This window comes from Lygodium microphyllum, chromosome 4 (genome assembly GCF_053477565.2).
Source record: "Lygodium microphyllum isolate KBCC chromosome 4, Lygodium_microphyllum_v1.1.10, whole genome shotgun sequence".
Classification (NCBI taxonomy): Eukaryota; Viridiplantae; Streptophyta; class Polypodiopsida; order Schizaeales; family Lygodiaceae; genus Lygodium; species Lygodium microphyllum.
In genome coordinates, this window is record NC_141138.1 from 148,652,795 (window position 1) to 148,667,148 (window position 14,354).

The 14,354-nt window shown below is 42.9% G+C and overlaps 1 protein-coding gene across 2 annotated transcripts in view; it reads left to right on the plus strand.

Moving 5' to 3' along the window:
• Window positions 1-14,354, plus strand: part of LOC148037761 (uncharacterized) — a 101,309-nt gene that overhangs the window by 39,170 nt on the left and 47,785 nt on the right. For both annotated transcript variants that reach the window (XM_087676730.1, XM_087676729.1), the window contains 3 exons: window positions 4,701-4,771; window positions 4,877-4,914; window positions 5,007-5,115. In XM_087676730.1, the coding sequence (XP_087532856.1) occupies window positions 4,701-4,771; window positions 4,877-4,914; window positions 5,007-5,115 (218 nt within the window). The remainder of the gene's footprint in view (window positions 1-4,700; window positions 4,772-4,876; window positions 4,915-5,006; window positions 5,116-14,354) is intronic.

The following is a 14,354-nucleotide window of genomic DNA, read 5'->3' on the forward strand; positions in this document are numbered from 1 at the left end:
TGATAATATGGCAATGTTTTTGAGATTCTTTGTGAGATTTATGGTATGTTATGTTGGCTGGTAACTTTCAGCATGTGTTTGACATATAGAATGGTTGAACAACAATGTGCAATGTTGTATTGACTATGATGCCTTGTGGAAATTCCAGTGCAATACTTTGCTTTTGATGCATTTGGCAGTGCAATCGCCGATCAGGGACGATCGCAAGGATTTTAAGGGAGAGGGTTGTCATGAGGACATGTATTTTTGCAAGTCTCACTTAACATGTTGATTAATCACATGTTAAAGTAAATGTTGCACATGTGAGGTGCAATTGACATTAGTGCAAATTAATGAGTTTGGGACCGGAGGGAATCAACCGATGTCAAAGGCAAAAGTTTCAGCTAGTTATGTTGCACAAACACTAGGTGGTATTTGGTGCCAATTATTGGCTCAAGTCATTTATTTGACCATAAGTGTCAATTGGTGACACTAGAGATGTGGCGTTTATGTGAGAGTATGCAAAGGAAGGGAAACATGAACACAGAGAGAGAAAGAGAGGAAGTTGAAGATGAAGGAAGAATACTGCTCTGGTTGAAGAAGAATGCTAATACAATGGAGATGGATTGATCAATCCCTACACGTGGGCCAAAGCATTAGTGAGGGCACTAGATCAGACTGATGACGATGGGAGTGCCAAGCACAGAGAGTCAGAGTGTGCACCTAGAAACGAAAGACTGAAGACTGAAGAAGAGTGTGTGTGTCTACAAAGTGGGGGATGTGGCTATAAATAGCCAAATCACCAAAAAACTAGCTGATTTGCACTTGTAGGGGCCATAAATAATGGTTGACCAGCATTAAATGCTGGTCATTGAATAGAAAAAAGCCAGAAAATTGGGAGAGAGCTTAGAAAAATTCGAGATAGCAATGGCAATGTCCATTAGGTGTAGGCCGACTTTGGAAAATAGAAACTGGCCAAGGAATGCACACAAGATGTTGACACAAAAAAATGCACCTAAACTGCGAGAGCTCCTATGTCTCTGTCAGACTCTGACAAGAGCTCACAACCAAGACATGATAGACTGACATGACTAACATAGGTAGACTAACAATTTAATAATACTTAATGTCACTTTGATGGTCAAAAATAGCATAGGGACACTCGGCAGATGAAGCGGCCTAGCCAATTTAATTGTTGGCTGGTCAGACTATTTTTTTGGGTACCAAAATAATTATTATATTAATTTTCAGTAATTTTAGATTGAAAATTAATATAATATAGTATCTTCAGTTTTGCTATAAATGCTTAGTATTGTAATTAAGTTGCAATCATGGAATTACCACCCTTCCATTGAAGGAAGATTGGTTTCACACTATCTCTTGCTTGTGGCTAGACCAAACAATGGGAGCTATACCCAAGAAGAATAGGTAACCACCATGGGAATGCCGGGTGTTGGGATCTCTTTGTCCAGTTGGAATTTGTATAGCCTTGCAAAATCAAACTATACGAATAAGTACACCGCACGTATCTCAACACATGTAAACAAGTAATCCGATGTGACATTTTTGGTGCATTGATACAGTGACTAGGCAAAGAAATAGAATGTGCTAAATTTGGCCTAGTATGATTCAACCGAAAAAGAAGCTCCCCTACCATAGACTAATTGGTGTGCTTATTGAAGTGAAGAGTTGGCAATGTGGATCCTCAAAAAGCTTCACAATGGGAACAAGTGGAGTGGCCTTAGGCTGTGTTTGGTCGGTGCAATATTGAAGGGTGTATTTTGGTTGATATATATAATTCCCATTCCAATGTTTAACTACCTCCATGCCCAAGAAATAGGATAGTTGACCTAAGTTAGTCATCTCAAATGTAGTGCAAAGCTGTGCCTTTATATTTGCAACTGTACTGAAATTCGAGTTGGTAATAAATAAGAAATCAACATACAACAAGATATAGCTGACCCCCCTTTGAACTGGTTTTTACTTACAAACTTGAGACATATAGTATTAGGGCCCCTCTGATTGATGGCGATGGCTGGAAACTGTTGCTGACAGCAAATGCAAGGTTTGGAGGGTTGTAGAGGTGCTGATGAAAGGCTGGTCACCACCATGAATTGAGGTATCCCCTGTATAGGGGTGTAGACAACAGTGTACATGTGGGTGCCTATTAAAGGATGACGTGTTTGGCTTAAGGGACATAGATACCGTCTAGAAAGTAAAGTTTGGTGTTTTGGGGCTGTTTTAAAGAGCTTATCAACTTATAATGCATTTTTTAGCTCATTAGCCTAGAGCCAAAAGTGAAGTACTAACCAACATGAGTAAACAATGAGTTTAGTTCATAGTATGTGGGTTGCCAAATAGGGTTGCCTTTGTGTAGAGCCTAGACTACAATTGAGATGAGACTAAGAGGATACTTTAGAGGATGGTACTTGAGAGGAGTTGTTATGAGTGCCCCATAGGAGAAACCCTGATAACACTTTATATAGTTGATACTCAATGATTGCTATGAGTATAAGATATTACAAAGTTGTCAATAAAATGCCGAAACCATTGCAATGATGCCCTAGACTCTAGTCCTACACATAGTTTGCACATGTCTCAAAGATAGCACAAAGAAGAGTCCTCAAGGATGAAGCATGGGATGAAGAAACAACTCCCAACATGTGGTAGCTTACCAATGTCTAGGATAGTCCAAGCAAGAGTTGCTCAAAGAAGATGACCATCCATTAGCCTTCAATAATTTGCAATATTTGGAAGGCCACACAATGTTGAAGAAGCATAATAAGTCCCAGGCCATTGATCATGGCAAGGACTAGACTCATGAATCACCGCGCAAGCTCTAGTACTAGATTTCAATAAGTGAAACCAATAGTACATACAAGAAGGTGCCAATCACAAAGTACTCCTCAAGGTGAGTGTTAGAAACTTCTAGGGATGGCACAGGTTGCCCTCTCTCAAACCCCACTTCCCATGGTCCCCCCCTCTTTCTAGGTGAACTAGAAAGCTATTGCTAGATGATAAAAGAAATCCACCTTGGTGGAAGAGACCACATTGGCCCCAACACTACAAGAGCACTTGGAAGCAAGTAAATTCTCCAATGGATGTAGGTGGGGCCTCTCTGTGATGAGACCCCATAGCTTCCCTTCAACTTGTGATGCTAGATCCTCTAAAAAGATAAGTGCACTAAGGAGTGCCTTTGTCAATGTAGGATCCTTTGCAAGTACACCAACCATGAACAATATGAGATGAAGGATACTTGCTCCCAAATGAGAGAAAGAAGCTATGATGTCCTATCCATCTATAAAATGCTCCAACCATGGACAATGTGAGATAAGGGACTCAACGCTGATGTAGCTATAGCCTTGAGAGTGGCATGGATGGACTCTCTATGGATCCTCCATGCTTTGAACAATAATGTGAAGTAACCAACCCTGTAATGTGTTTTGTGCCTTTCACAAATGGTTAAATGACCTTAGTCTAAGACTTAAGTCCAAAAGCTATTTAAGCATTGGGATAAAACCTTAGTTATGCATTGGATGTCAAACACCTTTTGATTGACATCAATGCCACCAAATCAGGGTTGTGATAGCTACATTTGATGACTAGGGGGTGCAAGCCATGAGACAATGTGATGTGGTGGTGGGTAATGGTCGACAAGGTCAGTGGGAGTGGGCAGTGGGGCAAGTGACTGACAGGTTGTAACATTGCAAAAGCTATTTAAGCCTTGGGTTAAAACCTTAGTTATGCATTAGATGTCAAACACCTTTTGATTGACATCAATGCCATCAGATCGGGGTTGTGATAGCTATATTTGATAACTAGGGGGTGCAAGCCATGAGACAATGTGATGTGGTGGTGGGTAATGGCCGACAGGGTCAGTGGGAGTGGGCAGTGGGGCAACTGACAAGTCATAACATTGCAGAAGCAGTCACATTACCTTGCTCCGCAATCAAATATGGTGTCATAACCTGTCCACACGTAGTGGGCTCACAGTCAACATAGAACTGGTTAGATGCCTACATGGATCACATGTTGTTCACCACCCAAAATGCAGCTTCCTGAATCTGGTATTCACATCTTCCTAATCACAACGCAAGCACAAGACACACAAAACACAGGGTTCACATGCAACATAATTCAAACGTGTGGTGTTTCAATGGTATTCATCTAGTGGCTATTATAGATGTGAGATTTTAAAGTGGCTCACCAACCAACAGCTAGTGAACAATGAGTGTAGTACACCATATGTGGCCTGCCAAATAGGATTGCCTTAAAATAGACTAAAAGTTGGATGAGATTCTAGAGGATGAGACCGAAAGGAGGAGACTGGAGTGGAGAGGACTTCAGAGGAGTCACTATGAGTGCCCCATGAGAGACATTGACAGCACTTTATAGTGTAGCATACATATCTTAACATGGGGATTCTACAATGTTTATAGAGTACACTGTAGCATGCCAATTTTCACAAAGGTGGTCCTGCTACAATTGATGCAGACTAGTTTGCGTGGCCAGTACTAATACCAAGGTTAAATGATTGAAGCCTGAGGTAGAGAAATTGTTTCAATAAGTTGCATGATTCGTATGGATTTATTGCTTGTTACTGCTCCATTCCCTTTTGAGTGTTATTCCACATTCTGTTTAAATTCTAGAACATCTGTCATCCAACATTTGTTTTGTTTTGCACATGTTGACATTGTCATGGTTATATTTTCTTGATGTAGGTTGAACAAGGCAGCCAAGTATGTGCAACAGAACCTTTTTACATCATGGAAGATATTGCCAAACCTCGGAGGTGCACTTCTTTCAAGCCAGCAATTTGTAGTCGAGGCTGATGAGCATGCCACATATTTTGAACTTTAGTGCTAATTATGGGATTTCTTGGTTTTTTCTTGTACAGAGATTCACTGGTCAGTGCTTGGGTGAACATCATCTATGGTGTGTACTGCCTTTAGCTATCACCTATGACTAACTGCAAAGTGTTGGTAGATCTTGTCTGATTTGAATGTTTCTATCTTTCCGTTGTTTAGGTTGTAATGAAGGCTGTACCTATTGTGTTGTACCTGGTACTCGAGGCAAGGAACAATCACGACGACCTGAAGCCGTTCGTGAAGAGATAATGAAACTGGGAGATGCTGGGTTGGTGTTCAAAGCTCTTCAAACATGAATATAAAATTTACCTCTGTATCTGCGTAATGTCTTCTGGTTTTTGACAGCTTGTTGATTATCACAAGCAAGTTGTGTGTTAGAGGGTGTAACTAGAGGATTGTAAGCTGTGCAAGGTCCGTACAGAAAAAGTTGTGTCTTGATGACTAAGATATATTCATTGAGTGAAAAGATGCAAAATAGTTTTCACAAAAAATAGAATCTCTTCCCTCTTGGTGTTTTCCTGAAGCTTGTTACCTTATAAAGAGGTCTACTATTGTGCTTTTTCATTGCAAAAAGATTTAGAATTAGATCAGAAGATTGATTGGGAGTTTTGGATGCAAAGATAATTTTGACTATGCATTTTGAAGTTCTGAAAATCACTAGTATATTTTCTTCTTGGTGACCTTACAAGGTTACTTTCCTCTCTTTTGCTTGCATTCCTAAGAAATTTCAGTCTCTTCAAAAATAATTAAAAAATGCATACTGTGTTTTAGCGTTTCACATGCGCTTCACGGAATGCTAGGCTGCTGGGAAGCGGCAAGTGAAGTACCCACGGCAATTTCGCTCAACAATCAATTTCTCCTCTTTCTCTCTTCTCTCTTCCCCCTTTGTTTCCAATTTTTCTCCTCTCTCTCTCTCTCTCTCTCTCTCTCCCCTCAATTTCTTATGTCGATTTTTTTTTTCTCTTTCTTTCTCCCTCTACCAAGACCTCTCAGTATCCCCACGCCTTCTTGGAGTTGCAGTGGTTCATGCCTTCCTATCATTCACCATCGACCTCCAATTTATGATATGCAGACCCATCATGCAGCTCCGCGACACGCGAGATACCTCTTTTCTAGAGAGACAGAGGATATCTGTGAGGCGGAGATCCTTAGATTGTTACATGATGCAGACCTCGACATTCCATTACAGGAGCTGACTCAACAGTTCAGTGAGGCCCTACACATCACTGCAAGTGTGGTCGGGCAATGCTCTCTGAAAAGCCTCCAAGCCTCTCTAGAGTCCTGGCTCGAGAATAATTGATACAAGTCTTGCTCTAGCTGGGCCAAGAATATTCTCTTCTTCCATCATGTGAGGCGTCTAAAGAGTATCTGTGCCTGTCTGTGGGCAGTGGACCCCAGTGCTATCTCTCTCTGTAGCCGTGCTCTGGACTCTCGGTACTCATCATCATACCAATTGTTCCAAGGTGTCACCCCGGTGGAGGCTCTCTGTGTGGGTCGTGAGTGTGGGAGCTCTACTAGCTGGCACTTGGATACCTCTCCTATTGTATGCAGATGACATTGTATTTATAGCTGACTCTCCAGAGGGTCTACAGAGACACTTGGATGCATTACACTCCTATACTTTGGACAGTGGGCTTTCAGTGAACCTTGGTAAAACCAAGGTGATGGTATTTAATACTACAACACAGTGGGTCAGGAGATTAGCACCTAAATTCACATATGGATCTGAGGAGTTGGAGTATATGGATTCTTATACATACCTGGGAGTCTTATTCACAGGGCCCACCATTTCTATGCGAGAGGCAGCAAACACTAGACTAACTCGCGGATACACAACACTAGGTGGTTTGGAGAGGATGTGCTCACAGGTGCAATTCCAAGAACCCCGCACCAAGCTATGGCTCTTTGATACACTGGTCACATCCACACTACTTTATGGAGTACAGATATGGGGGCCTAGTCTTGACCACCGTAGCAGATCAGGGCGCACTTATGACGGATGGAGGTCGATGGAGAAACCCCTAGTGTCCATGATATACAGGATGATCAGATGTAAGACCTGAGTGCCACATGAGATCATCAGAGCTAAGCTAGTAGCTACACCGATTGTGGTAGAGGCCCTCACCTGATCGGTCGCATACATATATAGCCTATGGGACTTACCCAGACACAGATATGCACGGTTGGCCCTTGAGTCCTCTAGGCAGCTTGCCAGAGAGGGTGATACTTCATGTTGGTATGCACGGATGTCGCCCTGGTTTGAGCTGTATGGCTTTACCATGGACAAGTTACCCCCCTTCCAGTACTCCCTTGATGCACCATCTCTTGATCTAAGCAGGTTAGAGATTCGCAAGATCATCAGGATGGATCTTACCTAGTTGGATATCAGGCAGACATGGTTGATGCCAGGGCAGGAGCTAGGAACAAAGATGGCTTTCTACTGTGAGCATTTCCTTCATACTACAAATGATGAATTTATTGTTTGCCCGAGATACATGGACACCCATCTTTCCCATGGGATGTACTATTGGCTAGTTGCGCACCTCCTCACATCAGCTAGAGATTGAGACCGGTAGATATAGATCCATCCCACTAGAGGAGTGCATATGCTAGACATGCCAATTAGAGCCAGAGACAGAGGAGCATTATATTTGCCGCTTCCCAGTGTATTTTGAGGTCCGTGGTCGTTTCCACTGTCCCTTTAGAGACGGATTTGGACCACTATTCAGAGTCATGGATTTTACCGATCAACGATGCCTTGGCCTCTTTCTTCTTGAGATACGACGGCTTTGTGATATGCGCCTCAGCAGTACAGCTGCTCTAGGACACCGAGGCCCTTAATAGAGGCAGCTCATTGACTTCTTTGCAAAGGAGACTCAGAAGGCTTCAATACAGTTACAGCCACAGTCCACACGAGAGCCGCTCTCACCGCCATAGTCCATACACAGACTAGGAGTACTGATTGATCAAGCCGTTCAGCTTAGCCAATCCAGATGTCCTAGGCCTCGACACAGACACCGATGACTCCTTCATAGGCGGATACATGGGATTATTGCTCAGGCTAGAGGTAGGCCCTCCATACCCACATGAGATTGTACCATTTGGAGCTCATTGTTACTAGATAGAGCTCTATGTTTTACACATAGCCATAGTTAGTTTCCGTAGTTATTTTGCTTTGTGCTACATATTTTGCCCAGACAGTTTGTACCATCATACACATGATTGTAACTCATGGTCTCATAGGTCATTTTGGCCTTTTGTAGACGTTAATATATCTCCCTCTCCTTTTTTTCCTTTTTTTCTTCTCTCTCTCTCTCTCTCTTTTAAATTTTATCTTTCCTCTATAATTCTCTCTCTTCTTCTCCCCCCCCTCTCTTTTCCTTCTCCCCCCCTCTCTCTCTCTCTCTCTCCTCTTTTTTCATTTTTTTCCTCTTTTTTCTCTCTCTCTCTCTCTCTTTTAAATTTTATCTTCTCTCTCTATAATTCTCTTCTTCTCTCTCTCTCTCTCTCTCTCTCTCTCTCTCTCTCTCTCTCTCCCTCCTCTTCTTCTCCCCCCTCTCTCGTTTCTTTTGATTCTCTCTTTTGAATTTGATATTTCCTCTCTCTGTGTTCCCTCTTTTTTCTCTCATTCTTTTTTTTTCCCTTCTTCTTTCTCTCTCTCCTTTTCTTCTCTCCCTCTTTTCTCCTCGCTTTTCCTCTCTCTCTCTCTCTCTCTGGTGTGATGTCAGACCTGTCGTGAGCAGGACCTGACGCGACATACATGGCGTGAAGTCAGACCCGACGCAACGTACTTGGTGTGATGTCAAACTTGTCGTGGTGTCAAACTTGTGGGGAGGAACCTGTCGTGATGCGAGACCTGTTGTGAGGCAATATCCCTTTGACGTGAGGCAGACACCTCTCTAGCGTGAGGCAGACCTGTTGTGAGCAGGAATGTACCTGGCGTGAGGTAGATCTGTTGTAAGCACTATAGTGATGCAGAGATGTACTAAATGCATTGACGTAGGCATATTGTATGCAATAATGTACTGATACAGACCCAAATGCCAATGTATTGAGATTGGAGATGTAATTAGATTGATATGACATGAATGTACTCAGAATGACATGAATGTAGACTTGGGTGAATGTATTGATGCAGTGGCTTGTGGACTAGGCAATGATGCATTGACTTTGATTCTCATCATGTCCTGGAATATGCAGTAATGCATTGACTAGGGCTGCAATTTGTATTTCTGCAGTGAGTGTAAACAGTGTGAAGGCATTTGGGCTCGTAAAAGATTATTAGGCTTGCAAAAATTTAGTGAGGGGTTAGGGAAACCTTGGAAATTTACAGGAATCACAGAAATTGCTCTGATTTGACAGTACAAAGTACAAACTAAGTGGCTTTGCACACAGCGTGTGAGAGATGGATAATGTAGACAAATGCAAGCACCAAAACATGGAAAATGAATATCTGGGAGACGAATCCGATCAAGAACTAACACAACCGTCCATGGAAGCAATGTTCAACACCGCTTCTAAGAACACACGGTACAAGACGTATGCCCGTAGGGTCCATGATTGGACCGTCTCCCTAGCATCTGACAGGCATGGAAATACCTCATGCACCATGAATGAAAAGAAATACGAAGAAATTGATCTCATGATTCGCTCTGAACTACGAATTATGAGACAAGAATTGGAGAAAGAAATATGAGAGCAGGTCAAAGCTGAACTGATAGTAAATTAGAGGGCATAAATGCAAGACATGTAGATAAAGATTAAGAATGACTTATAAGCACAAATGCTGTCCGAAATGCACACATTGAAAACCGAAATGCTGAAAGTGGTAGATGCCTACAAATCTGAAATCTTAGAATTGGGAAGTATTGAAGACATTTAAGAAAAAAGAAATGAACGTGCAAGAAGAACTACAAAACGAGAAAGAGACTTTGAAGGCATGTGAAAGGGAGGTTCACTCATGGGCAGAAGTGGCTAAGACAACACAGAAGCAGATAGAAGAAGCCAGCCCATGGATTGAGGTAGTAAAAAAGAATAAGGGAACATCAGTGAACAAGACTGAAGTAATGAATGCTACCTTGGAAGAAGAGGCTAGGAGACGGACTAGGGTTTTACATGTACAGGTAGTAGGATGGGAGGAGAATAGTAGCCCACAGGAAGATGCTAAGATACTTGCTGACAAAATTGGGACTTCAAACGTACCTATCGTCAGTGCTTGGAGAGTGGGGAAAGAGGACTCTAAGTCCAAGGCTCTAATTATTCACTTTGGGGACATGGAGAAAAAAAAGGCCTTCCTCTCCAAGAGGAGAGTCCTCAAGGGTGAGAAGATTTATTTGGATGAGGACCTTACCCCAACACAAATAGCGCATCGCAGAGAACACATGCCCAAGGTATTGGAGGCTCGCAAAGAGGGAAAGTGGATTGTTTATAGGAATGGATGAGTCATCATCACTGACAAAAGGACTTCATGATGGTACGAGGCCTATGAGACACTTCGGATGTCAATATGGAATTGTAATGGAGCCCTAAGCTTGGATGCTGGTTACTTTGAAGATAGCTTCTGAAACATAGATATAGCAATATACACAGAAACACACCAATGTAAAGGTAGCCGACTACCAGACGTGCGGGGATACAGGTGGAAAAGTGCATTTCATCCAGCAGCTAGAAAACCACGAAACACTATGGGTTCTGGAGGTGTGACCATACTATACTGGGAAGACCTCAAAGAGATAGTGCAAGTAATGAAAAGAGATGATGCGCGATATTTATGGATTAAGATACATGCAGGAAGACCACGGGATATATTCATTGCACTATGCTACTTTCCTCTTGCAAATGCTATCTATGCCACTCGAGATGGATCTCCCTTTGATATACTTTGAGGATACCATGAGCTATGCTAGCATTGGGGACATATTATTAGTAGGAGATTTCAATGCACGCACTGGAGATAGATAGAGTGACTTTTATATGCATGATAATGCCATGTTCAAAGAGATCGGCATAGATGAAATAGGCCTACGCAGGAGAGCCCAAGATAAAGAAGTGAGTACCTATGGGACACACCTGTTGACTTTGGGAAGTGCACATAGACTAGCCATCTTTAATGGTCTGCCACAATGGCTAGGATCTGACAATTTGACATGTTGGAATCACAAAGGATGGCAAGTACTGTGGACTACTTGATAGGCTTACCAGCATTGATACCAGACACCCAAAACTTTAAGGTATCTAAGAGACCAATTGGCATAGTAGCAGATCATGCTATTTTGACATTCATGCTCTCTTGTGTAGACATGAAACATGAAACACCATGCCTCCCTAAACATCCCAAATACTACTTTATAGAAGACACCTCACACATCTACAGTGGTTCTTTGTAGACCAGTTTATATACATTGGACTTGAGTAGATCGTTGGAAGAATGTACAAGGGATTTAGCAGAGGCCATACATGGATCAACCATGTATGCATTTCCACACACCTTGCCTCGATGTAGACCCACACGATCTATTGCTCCCCAAAATAGCTGGTATGATGATGAGTGTAGAGTCACCCGAGCTCGCTTGCAGAGAGAAGTGGAGCTAGACACTTAGACACATCGCCAAGCAAAGGCGTTTTTCAAACGCCTTGTGCGGAAGAAGAAATGAGACTACTTAGCAAAAGCAGAAGTAGAGATATATTAGCTATTTTTGGGGCGGGATAGCAAGAGCGCATGGAAGATGTTTCATGAAAAAAGATAGCCCCCCATACAGATTACATCACGAGATGCTTGGCTTGACCATAGGAGACAATTGTATGACCTGCCAAGACAGCCACCTATGCAGCCCCCACAAGCTTGTAGGCCAACACAGTGGTCTTTCTTCACATGGAAAATGGTTAGGGATGCAATTTATAAATTACAAAATAGGAGGGCACAGGATGTGGATGGACTAGTAGCAGAACATTTCTCACATGCTTGTGACATATTAGCACCCATATTAGCACATATGTTCAATAGAGCAGTATGTGAAGGTTTGCCTATGAGTTGGTCAGACAATACTGTAATTCCGCTATTTAAAAATGGTAATTCCCTGATTCCTAGCGACTACAAGACTATCATGATCAGTCATACTTTGGCCAAGATATATGGATCTATATTGGAGCATGAACTTAGTGAGTGGGCTGAAATGCAAGGCAAGAGAGCACAAGGACAGACATGTTTCAGACGAGGATATATCATGCTGGACCATATTCTCACACTTAGAGCCATTATTGAGGAGGGTCGAGCCCGAGACAAGAGGATCTATTGTTGCTTTGTAGACTTTCGCAAAGCTTTGGATACAGTGCATCGTACACGTATCATGTAGAGATTGCAGGACATTGGAGTACCAGAGGGTATACGATGGGGTGTCTATGCATTACATGAGGCAGTGACAGGTCATCTACGAGCGCTTGGGGGGGTATCAGAGAGAATTGACAGTACCATAGGAGTGAAACAAGGATGCCCACTTTCACCCACATTGTTTGGTCTATACATAGATGAAGCGTTTGATTACATAGACCGAGGAGGAGGAGCTTGGCAGGGATGCTGATACCGATATTACTGTATGTAGATGATATTGTTCTCATTTCAGATTTATTGGAGGGATTACAGTGCCATCTAGATGATTTGCACATCTTCTGTAGAGATAAATACCTCACAATGAATCTTGGGAAGTCCAAAACCATGGTTTTCAATACTTCAGCAGTATGGGTGACTAGATCTATGTACCCGTTCACATTTGGGGGAGACATACTGGAGTATGTGAGGGAATGTCTATTTGGGAGTCACCTACTCTGGCCCACGTTTTTCGTTGAGAGGGGCATCAGAGGCATGTCTGGCACGTGGATACGTAGCACTAGGGGAACTCGAGAGTCAATGTGCTCATATATAGTTCCAGGAACCCCGTACCAAACTCTGGTTGTTTGACACCCTAGTCACACCTACATTACTATATGGAGTAGAGGTATGGGGTTGCAGCTTGTACCACAGGCATCTTAGCCCACTCATTGATCAGATTGGAGTAGAGAGGGATTATTATGGTGGTTGGGATATCATGGAAAGGCCATTGATCATGATGATAGCACGCATGATTAGGAGTAAGCCCTCCACCTCGCATCCCATTGTCAGAGCAGAGCTAGGGGCAACACCTATAGTTATGGAGGCACTCTTCAAGGCAGTGACCTTTTGGCATAGACTATGGGAACTTCCATGCCATAGATACTCTTGATTGGCACTAACCTCATCTAGACAACTAGGAGCAGGAGGCGAGATTTGTTGGTTTTCACAGATGGCTATTTGGATGAGCCTACATGGTTTGGATATTGACTGTTGTCTTCCACCTTTGGATTATAGCCTTGACTGCCCTACGCTTTCTCTCAGCCGATCAGAGCTGAACCAGGTTATCAGAGCTGATATCTTGAAGATTGAGACAACGAGGACATGGATCCATCCACCACTCCCTTCGGGATCGAGGATGGAGTTCTATAGGAGTCATTTCTTGTCTCTCTTTGATGATGGTTTCACTATTCGGCCAGCGTATATGGACACCTATCTCTCCCATAGCGTACGGGTTGCTATCGAACAAATTCGCACCTCCTCACATAGGCTTCAGATGGAGACATGTAGATGGACAAATACCCTAGCAGAGGATAGGACTTGCTAGCTTTGTGGTGGAGAGCTTGAGACGAAGGAGCACTACATATGCAGATGCACAGTATACTATGACATACGAGGATGGTACCATTGCCTCTTCCGTGATGGATTTGGACCCCTTCGTCATGTCATGAAGTACGAGGACTAGAGATGCCTAGGTCTTTTCCTCTTGTAGCTTAAGAGGCGTCGAATTGCACTACTGCGAGATAGGAGGCCAGCCCATCCAGAGGGACATACACAAGTGTAGTGACAGACTTCTTTTACATAGCCGACACTACTGACACTACTAGCCTAGTAGAGACAGAGCCACCCTGCCAGACACCTTACACGCCACACCGTGGAGTCACATTGGATAGAGCCATTTCCCTTCGTCGAGCACGACAACCCCATCTATCAGGACCACATCTGAGGAGGCCACACCACAGTCGGATTAGAGCCATTATCACTAGACATCGAAGACTCACCACCAGGTATATCAGTGAAGCAGCTAGGGACGGCATCATAGTTGAGATCATGTGCAGATCTTGAGATCAGCTACAACCCATAGTCTCCACCACACTTTTGTACATGGTTCTATCGGATCTGGTTTTCCTTTCCTTTCCTTTTCTTTTCTATCAATGGAACAACACTACACATGGTTCAACCCTAGTATAGTCCAATCGTATAGTTATTTTCGGTATTGTTTCATAGGCCACCCACCTATTTGTAATGTTATCTTTACCTTACTGATGAGATGACATTAGACATGGATGTACTTTGGATTTTGTCTCATAGGCCACAATGGCCTTATGTAGATGTTAATATATCTTTCTTTCTTTCTTTCTTTC